Source organism: Quercus suber, unplaced genomic scaffold, assembly GCF_002906115.3.
Source record: "Quercus suber isolate HL8 unplaced genomic scaffold, Cork oak 2.0 scaffold_368, whole genome shotgun sequence".
Lineage (NCBI taxonomy): Eukaryota > Viridiplantae > Streptophyta > Magnoliopsida > Fagales > Fagaceae > Quercus > Quercus suber.
In genome coordinates this window covers 430,568-446,506 of record NW_027069820.1, presented here as the reverse complement: position 1 = coordinate 446,506, position 15,939 = coordinate 430,568, and the positions used below count along the sequence as shown (strand labels likewise).

Sequence of the window (15,939 nt, the reverse complement as noted above, 5' to 3'; positions counted from 1 at the left end):
TGCTTTTTTATTTTTATATTTCTTATATAAGTTGTAAAAATGTGCTTGAGAATATATATTTTTTTAATCAAGACTGCTCATTTTTAAAATATATTTAATTTATTTATATTTAAAATATTATTAATTAATTATGATGTCTATTACTGTCTAAGCTCAATTGAATCTTGGTCCATCCTCTAAAACATTGAACATCTCCCTTTTCCAATTCTTCAAACAATTTGGAATTCAAAACCATGTTTCCAATATATAATAAAGGAGCGGGTCTGAAAAAGGATTCAAGAATGGAAGAGTCATCTCCTATCTCAAGCTGACAAAGGGGTTCTTATAAAAAGCAATAGCCTAAACAATACCTACGTATGCTATAAGTCTATAAATTCTCAAAGAAATTATGTGACGAGCATAACTCTTTATGTAGCAATTTTTGGTGGGGACAGTGAAGAGAGGAGCATCGGATTCATGGGCTAAAATAGAGCAAAATGTGCAAGTCTAAGTCACAAGGTGGTATGGAGTTTAGGGACATTCATAAATTTAATTTGGCGATGCTAACAAAATAATGTTGGTGTCTACAAAATTACCCACATAGCCTGGAAGATCTCCTTCACCTACATGGAGATCGAATTTTCATGATAGCTAAATAAATTTGTTTTAGATGTGGGGTGTTGTTGATGGATGTGGGATGGAACACAAATCAAGATTTGGGACAACATGTGGTTACTTACCCTAATCACATACAAGGTTTTGTCACCAAAAAAATAAGGCTCAGTCGCGATGTTTGTTAGTGATCTTATTGATGCCATAACTTGATAGAAGAGATGTGATTAATACAAATTTCCTGGACTTTGAAGCTTCACCCGTACAAAATATTTCCCTAAATCCCAACCCAACATCAGATAAATTGATATAGTCTACTTTCTACAAAATCAAAAGAAAGATTATCAGAGAAGAGCACTTATAGGATTCTGAAAACTCAAGTTGCAATGGAGAAGGAAGGCTTATGGAAATTTATTTGGAGCATATATGCATGTCCCAAATAAGTTAGTGCGGGTGTTTATATGGCGATTATGTCATAATATCAAGGGAGTCAATCTCGTACTAGAGGTTATACCGGTTTGACCATTGGAACGGTATATTTTGGTACCGGCCAATACAAGTGTATTGTTTCGGGTTTACTGTTATTTTATATATATATATGTATGTATGTATGTATGTATGTGTATTATAATAAATATAAAAGTTTACCATAAAACATTACCTCAATTCAGAACAAATTATTTATGGTTTTATACTATAGCATCAATTAAAAGAAAAAGAAAAAACACAATATAATAAATAGAAAACTTAATTTTTCATTGCACACTAAGAAAACAAATAATTCTAATAAATTAATGTAAATAAGTTACCATTTTGCTCTTACAAAAATTCAAAAATTACAAAACTAAAAAAAAAAAAAAAAAAAAATATTGCCCAAAATTGGTTGGTACATGGCCGGTATTTGAACCGGTACGAAATGTTGGCATTTCAAAACCGATATACGTACCAGTACGTTACATACCAGCCGGTATAGCTGGTACCGATACGGTATTGACTACCTTGCATAATATCCTAGCCAATGCCATTCATTCAAATTTGAATCGTAGAGGTGTTCAGGTTGATGTCTAGTGTCCATGCTGCAAACTAATAGTAGAAACAACTCCTCATGTGCTTCTATAATGGTGATTTTTGAAAAAGATGTTTGGGATAGTATTCAGACACAATTGGAAATAAAATACTCCATGCATGATGTGCACCAACTTTAAAGTCCTTGGTTGAAACCTAGCCCATAAACCTTGGTAGTTGGGCCAAATTTGAGAATGTGCTCACTCTTGCCACAAACAAAATATAGGGCTTTGTTCCTAGATTCATTCTAGAAGAAATAAAATACTCCTACATCACATTGATTCTTAGTTGCAATTTACTACGGAAAACACAATTACAACGGTTTGATTTCTATTTACAATCTAAGAAAAAAAAAATTAAAAAGTGATGATTTCTGGTTACAATCTTAAAAAAAAAAAAAAAAAATTACAATGATAAGAAATAATCTTCAAACCCAAGATCTAATTAAGGCAGTTATTTAATTAGGAGGTGTTAGGCATGCATTTTGCATGATCCAGAGATTAGTCTTCATTAAATCAATGTTCATATCACATTATGCATTCATTCAAAAATATTTTCATGCCACCAAATGCAAGAAATAATGCAAATTTCACATAAATTTAAAAACAGTCTTAATTTGCATGATCATGATGTTACATGCATAAACACGTGAATTAAACTAAATCATCAAAAATCATGTTTTCATCCAATTCATCATATGGAAACTAAATAGGATTCAAAATTACATCTATGTGTATTACCTCTTTTAAGTAATTTGATGGTGGATTACCTTCAAGAATGTGGACAATTTTACTGCCCTTTTCTCCTTGGACCAATCCACAGATCTCCCACTTGAGACTTTAGGGGATTGTGGGTTCTTGTATTGAGTAGATGATCATATTATATGTAGTGTTTGAAAAATGATTGTTGAGATAGTGTATGAGAATGCTTAGAGTATTTAGCCAAAGATCAATATAGAGAGTAACGTTGCATTGAAGCAACCTAATGCCTCTCTTAAAGAGTTCAATAAAAAAATTAGTAGAACTTCTTGTGGCATTAGAAAATTGTTCGATCCCATTTTGGGTGATAGATGCTTGTATTTACAAAAGAGAATGGGCGGGGAAACATGAATTCCCCTCCCATGCATATAGAGCAGCAAAACTTGAAATTCCAAATGTATTGCGCTAAAGTGCTGATCAACACCTAGGATATTTTGGAGTTTTGAATTCAAATTTATTATATATCCTCCAAGAAAAATAATTGAAATTTAAAAAATCATAATTATCACTTAGAATTTATCCATACTTCTAATTAAATTCTCGTCTAAGAACATAAACCAATGTGATTGTCTAATCAAAATTAATTGATCATAATCACATGATTTAGGCTTTAATTTACAAGAATTTACTTTGACAGTAAAATCTTGAAATTGGCTTGATTTTTTTGATAGGGTGGTTTGATCATTGCATCTAATGTGTTGTTTTGATCGTTGTGAAATCTGATGTATTTGTAATTGATTGTATTTTCATCAAATGGACTAAATAATGTTTTTAATCTTTCATGACAGAATTTTACACTTTTGCCCATGTGAGGATCCCTAAAAAAAAAAGGGTGTGTAGGTACTCAAGAATTCTTTGCCTTTGGCTTTGGCTTTTTTGGCTTGATTGCCTTGCCTTGCCTTTGGCTTGAATTCTTTTGTCCCACATTGGAAAGATGTCTTTTCTCTTTCTACCTTACTCCATTGGTTCATCCCCTATAAGGTACAAAGAGGAAAGACATCTTTCTAATGTGGGACAAAAGAATTCAAGCCAAAGGCAAAACAAGGCAAGGCAATCAAGCCAAAAAAGCCAAAGCCAAATCCAATGACAAAGAATTCTTGAGTACCTACAAGGTGTATACAAAATGCTCCTCATTGGGGTAGTATATGAGCAATTGCGCTAGAGCCTCTTTTGCCCAAACGACAGAAGAGAATCAAAATTCAAAATAAAACGTGGGATACAATAAGACCAAATTTGAAACAAGTGCATGGCAAACACATCAACTTGCTTTAGCCACACAAAACCCCCCTTTTTGGCCATATACTGAACCTTACTATCAAGACAAGTCAGAATCGCTCTATCCCAAAATACATACAAATTGAGTCTTTTCACTCAATATTGTAAAAATTAGAGCTTATTGGATTTATGTGTACTAAGCAAAGTATTTTAGCTAAATAAGGAGAGATGCAAATTTCGGTATTGGTGTTGCCGAAATACAAGTAAAAGGAGACAGAGAAACTGACAAATTTGACAAATTTTGGTATTTCGGTAGAGGTGTTGCCGAAATTCAAGAAAAAGTGGAGACAGAAACTGACATCAATTTCGTCAATTGGATTGCGGAAATTCAATTGTCATTTTGCTTTTGTTAGATTCTTTTTTTCGATAGTTTTCCGTTTGAACCCTTGAGCAAGGGTTATTCCATATAAGAAGCATTCAGTAGACCACCGCACATCATGTGTAATCTATGTGGAATCTAAATTAATTTATTCTAAAACTGTTAGATAATTGATATTTCAAGTTTTCAAGAACACAAAAAAACACAATTTTTTTTTTTTTTAATATATATACTTTCCAAAAATTGATAGATATGATAACAAGAATGGTAAATTCAAATTATATTTCATCCATGATGATGTCAAAATTAATTAATATTAACTAAATAAAAAATAACAATTGAAACTGTTTTTTTTTTTTTTTCCTAAAGGTTAGTGATACATTCATCATATAATTCGGAATTTCTACATTTTCCTATTACAAAAATACCCAAGGTGTGATGAGAGGCATTTATGGGTGAAATAATTTTTTTTCGCATAATTCTCATCACACCCTAGTTATTTTTGTGATTAGAAAATGTAAAATTCCAAATTGTAATGAATGTAAATCATTAGCCTTCAGAAAAAAAAAAAAAAGGGTTTCTAAGTACGCGCATGGTAAGTATTAATAATCCCAACCATACAAAACTTGAGAATAATACTGTAAAGATACCTAGAAATGTGATAAAAAAAATTATTTCACCCACAAATACATAATATTCATCATATATATTTTATAATTACAAATTGTAGTAATCTCTTAAAAAAAATAAAAAGCCTCTAAAAAGCACGTGGTAACAAAATATTAACCTCTAAGCACACGTGCACACGTACAAATGCGAGCTCAAAGATTTTTCTCTTTTAATAAATATTAATAATTTATTTTCATTATAATTTAAAATTACTATATTTTTCAATTACAACAATGCCAGGTCGGTGATCGTGCCTTCCTCCTCTCAGACAACATTCAATTCCATCTTACTTTGCTTTCCTTTTCTTTCCCATCAAACCCAAATGGCCCTTTCTGTCATGCTTCGAAGAGTGATCACTATGAGTAAGACCCAGTCCCAGCATTCTTTGACTTTGAGGCTCTTGAGTAGTAGAGTCTTCATCCATAATACCATCATTTCCAACACCAACAACAACAGTATTGTGGAAAATGGTGGTAGTGTTAATTCATATCGTTGTTTTTCTTCTCAAGCAAGCTCAGTTGGCGGAGTGGGACTGCCTTCATACATGCGTGGAGCAGTGTTTTGGGAACCCAATAGGCCACTCATCATCGAAGAGTTTCACATGCCTCGTCCAAAGTCCGGAGAAATTCTCATCAAAACAAAGGGTATGTTTCTATTTTTGTTAGAGTTTCATTTTAGTTATTTTAGGTTGAGCTTTTTCCTACTGACAATGCATGTTGCAACTGAATTGATTGTGCTTGTTTTTTCATAACAATAAAGTCTAATGACAATCTACAACCTCAACAAATTGGTGAAATTTGTGGATGCTTCTGTCCTCTCAAGCTGTGAATCTCAATTAGTTGCTTATTTATATACGATTATTCTACATGAATGACATTTGATATTGTATCTCTCAATGTAGCCTGTGGAGTGTGCCACTCTGATCTCCATCTTATGAAAGGTGATTTTTCATCATATATCAGTCCTTGTGTTGTGGGGCATGAGATAACTGGTGAAGTTGTTGAACATGGGCCATTCACAGACAGCAAAATAGTAAAAAGGTTCAGTTCTATAAATGTGAAACCATTTCTAATTGTTTATAAGCAACATGGATTATTTATTACACCTTCTTGACTCTTCAGATACCCAATTGGATCTCACGTTGTTGGAGCTTTCATCATGCCTTGCGGTAATTGTTTCTTCTGTTCCAAGGTAATATCACTTTGAGATGCTACACTTTACCTTGTCCAATTCTTTACTATTGTCTTTAATGCTGTCAGGACTACTTTGATAAATGCTGTAATAGTTAGCTTCATCTTCGAAGAAAAATTATGTAACACAAATTTTATTTTATTTTATTTTATTTTTTTTGTAATTGGGTGAAGGGTGAAGACGAATTATGTGAGGATTTCTCTGCTTATAACCGGGCAAAAGGAACTCTTTTTGATGGTGAAACTAGGCTGTTCCTCCGTGGTAGTGGTAATTATGCTTTCAATGTCTTACTCTTACTGTTTATGGAGAATAATATTCTAAATTAAAGTTGCTCATTCTTCTTTGGTATGTTTTCTGTTCCTCCGAGGTAGTGGTAATTATGCTTTCAATGTCTTACTTTTACTCTTTATGGAGAATAATATTCTAAATTAAAGTTGCTCATTCTTCTTTGGTATGTTTGATTCTTAATTTTTTTGTCTGAGATATATGCAATGTTTACTACATATCAGCTTTATAAATGTATTGTTCAATTTCTAGATATCATAATGAAGTGAACCCCATGCTCAGTTTTATAGGAACATTAATGTGAATTGTTTTGTTTCACTATGGTGACTCTAAATCAAAATCATATATACTTTTCTAGGATAAGATCCAGTCTTTCATTTGGGATTACTAGAGAATCTTTTGCCCTCATAGTGTATATATATATGCACATACATAATTGATCTGTTGGCTTGGATCTTCAACAGAGCAGCATTTGGCTTTTTTCTATATGTAGATAGTACATAGAGCTCTAGGGCAATTTGGTTAGTTAAAGACAGTTTGGGTAAGCTTCTACAATGTTTTGTGCTTTTAGAAGTGTGAACTATTACCATAATTTTGAAATTTGTGTGGTTTACTCCACATCTCTATTTCCTCTTAGTTAAAATTTTTTTAGTGTTAAGATGATAATCAATCATCAATTTGTCCAAGAACTGGATGCCAACGTTAGAATTCTGGCCATCATTCCCTTGTGCAAAGGAGAATACAGTGATATTTCTGGTTCAATATCTTAGGGGAGAAAAAAAAAGATATTGCTACATCATTTCAATTATCCATGGAACTTATGTCCATCTTCATTGCAAGTTGTGTGTGTGCTCTAGTTCCTATTTTTCATTTGTTGCACTCTTTTGCAACCTTTATTAAAAAATCTTTCTCTTCCTTTTTCTGTGTCTTTGTTAAGTTCTTTCAATGGTATGATCATGTTCTATGGAAAAGAATGCTGTGTTTATGGATATGTAATAGTTCGTAATTCGTTCACTTGTGCTTTTTTGCATCATTTCTCAAAATATCTTGTCCATCATCTTCCTTTAAGTCTCAGTTCTGTTTTTTCAAATCATTTCTACAAAAAGAAAGTACTGTTTCAACAAATTGGTCACAAGCTTGAAGGGCCAAGTGCAATATGACTAAATTATGTGAGGTCAAGAAAGCAGGTATCTAGTTCTGCTTGGTTAGAATAGATAATTATTATTCACAGAAGGAATTGCTTTTCTAAAGTTGAATGTTTCCTGGCTATGCATGTTAGATAGTTATTTACATTCATTTTCTTTCCTTTTTCTTTTCTCTATGATGTTTTAGTTTTTCATACCAGTCAAAGTATTCTTCTGATAGATCCATCTATCTTGAATTTTATTGTTAAATTGTCTGTGTAATGCTCATAAAATACATAATCTAAAATAAATTACTGTGTAGGAAAACCAATATTCATGTATTGTATGGGAGGCCTTGCTGAATACTGTGTTGTGCCAGCACATGCCTTGTCTATTTTGCCGAACTCGTTGCCATACACAGACTCTGCAATTCTAGGATGTGCAGTTTTTACTGCTTATGGTGCTATGGCCCACGCAGCTGAGGTGCGCCCTGGGGATTCTGTTGCTGTGATTGGAATTGGAGGTGTTGGTTCAAGGTAAACAACTGAAGTTGTATACTTTATTTACTTTTTTCTGGGTTGATGATTGTATCTTTAATTGCTTATCAGTACCTTAAATAATGTTTGACTGGCCAGTTCAAAATTTAGTAACCATATACTTTTTTTTCCTTTCAATTTAAAATTGTGAAGTGACTAAATTAATTAAACAAAGTTCCATATACTAAGGTTTAGAAAGTATAACAGAAGTCTTCAAATGGAAATAATAAATGCTTCCACTATATATATATATATATATTAGGAAGCATTCTATTGCAATAGAATTGTACATGATAATATTAACCAATAGAGCATTGGTTGTGTGACTTGACACTCTTTTGAAATAAAAACCTCATAATATATGGTAGTGACAGATAGTAGAGATACCCTGGTAATAATATATTCTAGAAGGGTCTAGAATAGGAACACCTCACCAATGGTATCTCAGTAGAAACATTCAGTTCTCTCTCTTTCTAACACTAGTGTAAAAAAAGTAGTTCTCAAAAAGAAGAAAAAATGGTGGTAATTAATAAGAAGGAATCTATTGTAGAGTTTGGTGGTATTTTGAGTCTTGTCTTCCTTCACTGGGTCCAAATTTCATCCCTACACTTTATAAAAGTTGGCCTTCATAACCATTAAATACTTGTGGAAGTTTGTGATCCAATGTCATTGGGGGTCTTTTTAACATTACTATAACGAGATCACCTGCTCCAGTTGTTTGCAGATAGCAAGAGCTTTTGGTGCCTCTGATATTATTGCTGTGGATGTTCAGGATGAGAAACTGCAGAAAGCCAAGCAATTTGGAGCCACTCACACAATAAATGCAATTCAAGAAGATGCCATTGAAAAGATAAGAGTACGTGCTCTATCTTTTTCTTCAACCTTTTAGTGAGGTATAAAGTTCCATACTACTTGCTCATGGATTACTCTTGTTTATGATTTCAACTTTTGTAATGGATGCACTATTTCTATGACTTTTTGGGGGTCTCCTTAGTGTTTCATGTAAAGTTTTCATTAAACTGGCCATTGGAACAATCTTATCTGTGCTTCAGTTGCTTTTCTTTTAATGAAGTCTTAACTTTTTCAAGCTTAGTTGATACTTTTTTCTACAATGTGTCCACTGAAGTTGTCCAATAAGCTCCATCAAAATACTATGCAAGCAACCATATATGCTTTGGAATTTGCTCTACATGGAATTTCTTCACTTTTAATTGATGCTTCACTCGTGATTGGTGAGAGCCATGAGCTTAGTTTTGTATTTTCCTTCTTTTAATTCTGCCACTTTTAAGGCCTCTTTTTTACGCTTTCTGTTTGATTGTTGTACAAGGTTTCTTGTAATTCTTTAGTTGATTTTATAGAAGATTTAAGTCTTTCGCTGTAATCTTTTGGAAGCTCTTCATTTAGAGCTTTCCTTTGTTTAATAAAATTGTTACTTATTGTTGGGATTTTGCCTTTTTGTGCAAGTTAACCATTATCACCTTGAGGAGTCTCTTTGTGAGGGCTTCATATGATATGTTGGGACATCACTTAACCCAAAAGTTTAAGTTAATGAGTTTCAACATCAACAATTTAATAACCAATCACTCTTATAATTCTTATCCAATTTTGATATATTTTTCTACTTAGTGGGAGCCACTAATGATAGTGGCATCAAACAATTGCCCACATTAGTAAATTGAGGAGTCTGTTTGTGAGGGCTTCATATAACATTTTGGGACACCACTTAACCCAAAAACTATAGACAATGAGTTTGGGCCCAACAATGTTATGTTAACTATTCTCTCTTTTCATCATTACTTTATGTGGGACCATACCATTTACTAAGCCACACTACTCACATGTGAATATTCCAACACTTAAAAAAATGACAAGTTGTGATAGTGTTAATGTATAAGGGACATAAAAATAATGCAGAGTCTTGCCAGGACGGATCAAACTTCAGATATTTACCTTTGGCATCTCTATATTGTATTTCATAAATAAATAAAAAAAAATTCTACATTTAACACAAAATAACTTTCATTGTGATTGTTTTATGTCAAAACTATACTGCTAGAATCGTCTTGTCCTGGGTACTCTGACCTTTTACAAGTCGTCCATAACATTAGCATCAAACATTTTTAAATTGATTACATCAAATGGATGTGCACTGTATTCTTTCTTAATTTATGAACCAGCCTCTAACATGTTATTCATATGTTTTGGACAGGAAATAACAGGGGGAAGGGGTGTAGACATTGCTGTGGAAGCCTTGGGAAAACCACAGACATTTTTCCAGTGTACACAAAGTGTGAGAGATGGGGGAAAAGCTGTAATGGTTGGACTTACACAAGCTGGTGCTATGGGCGAGGTGGATATAAACCATCTTGTTCGTAGAAAGGTGCGTACTCTGTGGTCAATGGATTTTAAGGTTGTATTCATGTCATTTTCAGTTATAACCATAAATAATTTTGCAAAAGACAATCGATTTCTACCTGCTCACATCATATTCAGTGCATGAGTTCTCTTAACTTTTTTTTCCTCTTTTTTTTGAGAATGGTCCAATCTGGAAAAAGGTTGTGATGAGAAAAACTTTTACAGAGGGTTAGACAACCCGCAAGACAGTTGTTAGCTCAATGAACATTGGTACTCGAATGTAACAACCAGAAGCTGCACAAGTTTTAAGTAGTGGAAAAACTATTAGAGTAAATTATGTAGAAACCAGTAAATAAAGTTATAAAGGTAGCAACCTGCTATTAATCATTCTGACTGCATGTCTAATGCTGTACTTCTGTATTCTTTACAATGTGTTACAAAGTGCAGTCCTTGCAGTGCTTGAGGTTTCTACTCTTCCTATTCTCCACCCTCAAAATATTGTTTTGGGTTCTTACTTTTGTTCTGTCTACTCTTCATGGTATCATTCTTTCCCCTCAATAAAACAAGTTAGTCTCAGCTGATAGAAGTGTTCCTTTCACTATAATTTGATGTTTATGTCTCAGATTGCTACTCATCAATGACTTTCAGTAATTCTGTACAATATAGTGAAACAAGATCAGCTTAATAATATAAATTTTCAGCCTTGTCATTTGTCATAGTAGCCTTGTCAGGTCCTGATCAAAACCCTTTTCTTTTGACCAGTTTAGCCTGCAAATTCCCCAAGTTTGCCACAGCTTGCTTTTTAACAGGTGGGAGGCTTAGACTTGAACATGCTGCTTCTTTCAAATGGCTGTTTGTCTAAAATATAGTCATTAAAAACTACTTTATTTAATTTAATGGTTGCAATCAATTTGTCCATGTTGGGATGGATCCCTATATTTCACCTATAATTTCAAATATATTCTCAACGTCTTTCAAGATGTCTTTCTTAATCCTACTTTCCTTTCTTCTTAACCTCATTCTATGTTAAATCTTGGTACTCTTTTGCTGCCCTTTTCTCAACCCGTGGTCAGTGTGGACAGTACAACAAAATTATAAGAAAAAGTAAAAATCTAGGCATCATGACTGAAGAAAAAAGCACCATCATCATGTAAGGATTGAGGTGTTTTCTCTGTGACCAAATAAGCTTCAAAAAATACATAAATAAAATAACTGTTTGTACTTTTTATTTGTTGTGTTTCATATAAAATAGTATTAAAGGCATTATTTTCCTTTGCATTTGAAATCTCTATAAGTTGGCTTCAATCTCCATAGGTTAATTTTTAGATCTCTCTCTCTCACTTTTGCTCACTTAAATCCTGGAAGCAACTGACATTGAACATGAGTGAGACACGTATTCAAATTCCATTGTACCAAGCTGAGGTCCAACAAAGGATAGAGAGTTTGGCCAGCTCACCTATATCACTATATATATGTACTAAGAATATTTTTCTGTAACAATTTACACTGTCCTGTGCTTGCTGAGCATGGTTTTGGATTGTTATGCATTCCAACTCCAACATGTAGTTTTTCTTGTGATAATCTTATGGAACAGATCAAAGTCATTGGCTCCTATGGAGCAAAGCCAAGGCAAGATCTACCCAAGTTGGTTAGACTGGCAGAAACTGGTATCCTCAATATCTCTGATGCAGTTTCTAGAAAATACAAATTTGAGGAGGCAGTCCAAGCATTCCATGATCTTGACCAGGGAAGTATTGTTGGTCGAGCTGTGATTGAGATAAGTTAGTTCAGTTGTTCAAAACAACAGTTGATTGTGGCGGCTACCTACAGGGTAATAGAGTCAAACCCGTCTTGCATAAATGACTTCACTGGGAATGTATTAATCAAGTAATAACTGGCTCTGACTATCATTTGCTGTTTTTTTTAATTCCCTATTTTCTTTTTCATTCTGTTTCCCCTCACCCTCCTTTTTTCTTTACCTTCACTTTCCTTGTAATATGAGTTGGAAAACTTGGGGATGTGCTACGATTTTTGTGCTGTTTTTCAGAATATCGAAAAATGTTACATTTGACTTAATTGTGTCAACAATATGTAAATCTTGTCCCCAAGCCAGGTATAACAATTACGTCCTGTGTGATACTTGGAACTTCACACTGTAGAGAATGCTTCCCACACGAGTCATATGAGACTCTCCATATCTAAGCAGGAAAGAACTGTGTGAAGTCCTGCATAACTCTCGAAACTTTTTGAGTCCATGTCTTGAACAAGCGATGCAATGTCCATTCCATAGATTCATTAGTTTAATTTAAAAAATGAAATAGAAATTGTGATAAAGAAACAATACCAAGAACTGCATCTAGGTGGATTCCCAATTAGTCAATGTGTTGAGAAGGAATATTCAGTATATTGACTTGATGAATATTGTATGTACACGAGGAGGCCTTTATGTATAGGCCAGAAACAAGCCATAGTACTGTAGATGCCCATTTTACAACCATAATTTAAGCGGAGGCAAATTGGTCATTTCACACTCCAAAGGGCAAAGTTGTAATTTGAACCTTTAAACTTTCAATTGCTTTTATAAAATAATTCTTGAGAATTTGGGGGAATGTGCATAATAACTTCGGAAATGAATTGTATATAGTTAGTTAGGCAATGCTTGAAACTATAAGGGAAAGTAGACATCTCGAGTTTTAAAAAACCGAGATCCATTTACATAAATCTCGAGTTTTAGAAACTCGAGTTCCATGCAAAAAAAATTTTAGTTTTATCGCCCCTATAGTGGCGTTTTTAAGTCCTATAGTGACGTTTTAAAGCCCTATAGCGGCGTTTTCCCGCAAAATTTTTTCATTAGTGTTCAATACCAGGTTCAGGGAGCCCTATAGTGGCGTTTTTATGCCCTATACTGACGTTTTAAAGCCTTATAGCGGCGTTTTACTGCTAAATTTTTTTATAACTCAATTTTTAAGCCATATAGTGACGTTTTTAAGCCCTATAGCGGCGTTTTCCGAACTCGAGTTTTTAAAACTCGATTTTTACTTGGATTTTTTTTTCAAATCAAGCCTTAAAAACTTGATTTTTATCTTGGAACTCGAGTTTTAAACACTCGAGATGCTAGTTTTCAACTTTCTTTTGCAACGTGACAACTAACTAAATATTTTAATATTTATTGTTATTTAGAAAAAAAATTCTGAGAATTTAGGTTCAAAATGGTGTGTTATGAGCCTCGGATTATCCAATCAAAACATACCACAAAAATCAAAATTTAAAAGCTAACATGCATCAGTATAATTTGGGTTTGATCCTATAGGATTATGATCAGTTAATTTTAATTGGTCCATTAATTGGTTGATTTAAAATTAATTGTATGTTGAAATTATATTGGATGAAAAGCTTGGGAAAATTGTGTGGTTATGTAATGTATTATAAACCCAGTTTAAAACATTAATATTACTATTTTTGTGTGTGTGAATAAGTAATATTGTTTATTAAAAAAAAAAATGATGTTTATCCCATATTAGTTGTGTGTGTCTAGTGTCCACCGTTTATAGCCCCAGTCTACAACTACAAAGGTTAAACCCTTTTGTAGTTATATTCTGGTTATGTAATGTATTATAAACCCAGTTTAAAACGCTAATATTACTATTTTCGTGTGTGTTTTAATAAGTATTACTGTTTACTAAAAAAAAAAAATAGTTTATAAAATCAAGGCCAAATACCAAACTTACCCTCTAAGTTTAACTACTTTTCATTTCAATTTTCTAAGTTTGCATTCTCTCATTTTTAGTCATCTAAGTTTCAAAACATCCAAATTTAGTTCTCCATTAACTTACCACCCACTATTGTCATTAAATCCTTAAAACAACGTTGTTTTGCACTTAATTTAATATTTAATTATTTGTTTCTAAAAAATGTTAATTAAAAACAAATTCAGAAATTAAAAAAAAAAAAAAAAAAAACTCCTATAACGGTGGCTAGGATGATAAAACTAAAACCAAGAGAGGTGGTTCCAAATAAGGTATTTAAAATGGAGTTTGGCTTACCTCCAGTGCTTTTATAACTAGAGGTGTCATTTTGTTTTTATTTTTAGTTTTGTTTGGGAATTGGGAGTGCTTGAAAATGAGAATCTGATATAGACAGGTTCGATTCCTCTGATCACCTACCTTAGGTAAATTAATGCCTAAATTCTTCTAAGGGTTAAACAGAACCTCAGCCAGGTTCGATTCCTTGGATCACCTGCCTTGGGTAAATTAATGCCTAAATTCTTCTAAGAGTTAAACAGAACCTCGGTTAGGTTCGATTCCTCGGATTACTTGCCATGGGTAAATTAATGCCTGAATTCTTTTAAAGGGTTAAATAGAACCTTGGCCAAGTTCGATTTCTCGGATCACTTGCCTTGGGTAAATTAATGCTTAAATTCTTCTAAGGGTTAAACAGAATATCGGCTAGGTTCGATTCCTTGGATCACCTGCCTTGGGTAAATTAATGCCTAATTTAAGGGTTAAATCAAATCTCAGCCTTGATCGATTCCTCGGATCACCTGCCTTGGGTAAATTAGTGCCTAATTTGGTTACTATAGACAAGACCTTCTTCATACTAGGTTCGTTGGGTTGTTAAACAAAGCTAAAGAGTTATGGTAAGGGAAGGTAATTAAAATGAACTTAGAAGCAAAGCAATGCAAATCAAATTATCCAAATTAAAAAAAAAAAAAAAAACTCCTATAACGGTGGCTAGAATGATAAAACTAAAACCAAGAGAGGTGGTTCCAAATAAGGTATTTAAAATGGAGTTTGGCTTACCTCCAGTGCTTTTATAACTAGAGGTGTCATTTTGTTTTTATTTTTAGTTTTGTTTGGGAATTGGGAGTGCTTGAAAATGAGAATCTGATATAGACAGGTTCGATTCCTCTGATCACCTACCTTAGGTAAATTAATGCCTAAATTCTTCTAAGGGTTAAACAGAACCTCGGCCAGGTTCGATTCCTTGGATCACCTGCCTTGGGTAAATTAATGCCTAAATTCTTCTAAGAGTTAAACAGAACCTCGGTTAGGTTCGATTCCTTGGATTACTTGCCATGGGTAAATTAATGCCTGAATTCTTTTAAAGGGTTAAATAGAACCTTGGCCAAGTTCGATTTCTCGGATCACTTGCCTTGGGTAAATTAATGCCTAAATTCTTCTAAGGGTTAAACAGAATATCGGCTAGGTTCGATTCCTTGGATCACCTGCCTTGGGTAAATTAATGCCTAATTTAAGGGTTAAATCAAATCTCAGCCTAGATCGATTCCTCGGATCACCTGCCTTGGGTAAATTAGTGCCTAATTTGGTTACTATAGACAAGACCTTCTTCATACTAGGTTCGTTGGGTTGTTAAACAAAGCTAAAGAGTTATGGTAAGGGAAGGTAATTAGAATGAACTTAGAAGCAAAGCAATGCAAATCAAATTATCCAAAAAAAACTAGAGTTATTGAAAGAATACATACACTTAGCAGTAAGATAGAGATCTTCATAAATATATGAAAAGTACAAGAAAGCGATAGATAAATGGAATAACGACTAAAAAGCCCCATATGGGCAAACTCCTTCTATAAGAAGGGGGTACAGTAAGCTACCATTGCAAAACCTAAGCCTAGGCCTTATTATGAGAAACTGCGCCCCCGACCCCTTTTTTGGGATGTTGGGCCAAACCCATGTGAATGGGTGGAGTCGTGTTATTGCCTCTCAAAATGAAGGTTCGACTGATTATATTTTCCCCTTTAGATTAAGAGTTTT

General features: G+C 33.5%; 1 protein-coding gene across 1 annotated transcript; it reads left to right on the top strand.

Annotated features, from left to right (window-relative positions):
* The first annotated feature begins 4,910 nt into the window (after positions 1 to 4,910).
* On the top strand, positions 4,911 to 12,244 carry LOC112038342 (uncharacterized). The gene is made up of 8 exons (XM_024071151.2): positions 4,911 to 5,321; positions 5,579 to 5,717; positions 5,799 to 5,868; positions 6,042 to 6,135; positions 7,600 to 7,813; positions 8,528 to 8,669; positions 10,023 to 10,193; positions 11,763 to 12,244. The coding sequence occupies exons 1-8, from the start codon at positions 5,000 to 5,002 to the stop codon at positions 11,952 to 11,954; spliced, it is 1,344 nt and encodes a 447-aa protein (XP_023926919.1). The 5' UTR covers positions 4,911 to 4,999; the 3' UTR covers positions 11,955 to 12,244.
* Positions 12,245 to 15,939: the final 3,695 nt, after the last annotated feature.

Excerpts from the sequence above, each read along its gene's own strand:
- LOC112038342 (XM_024071151.2), top strand. The coding sequence starts at position 5,000 with ATGGCCCTTTCTGTCATGCTTCGAAGAGTGATCACTATGAGTAAGACC. Across the intron at positions 5,869-6,041 it reads ATTGTTTCTTCTGTTCCAAG|GGTGAAGACGAATTATGTGA; the intron begins GTAATATCACTT and ends AATTGGGTGAAG. Across the intron at positions 7,814-8,527 it reads ATTGGAGGTGTTGGTTCAAG|TTGTTTGCAGATAGCAAGAG; the intron begins GTAAACAACTGA and ends CACCTGCTCCAG.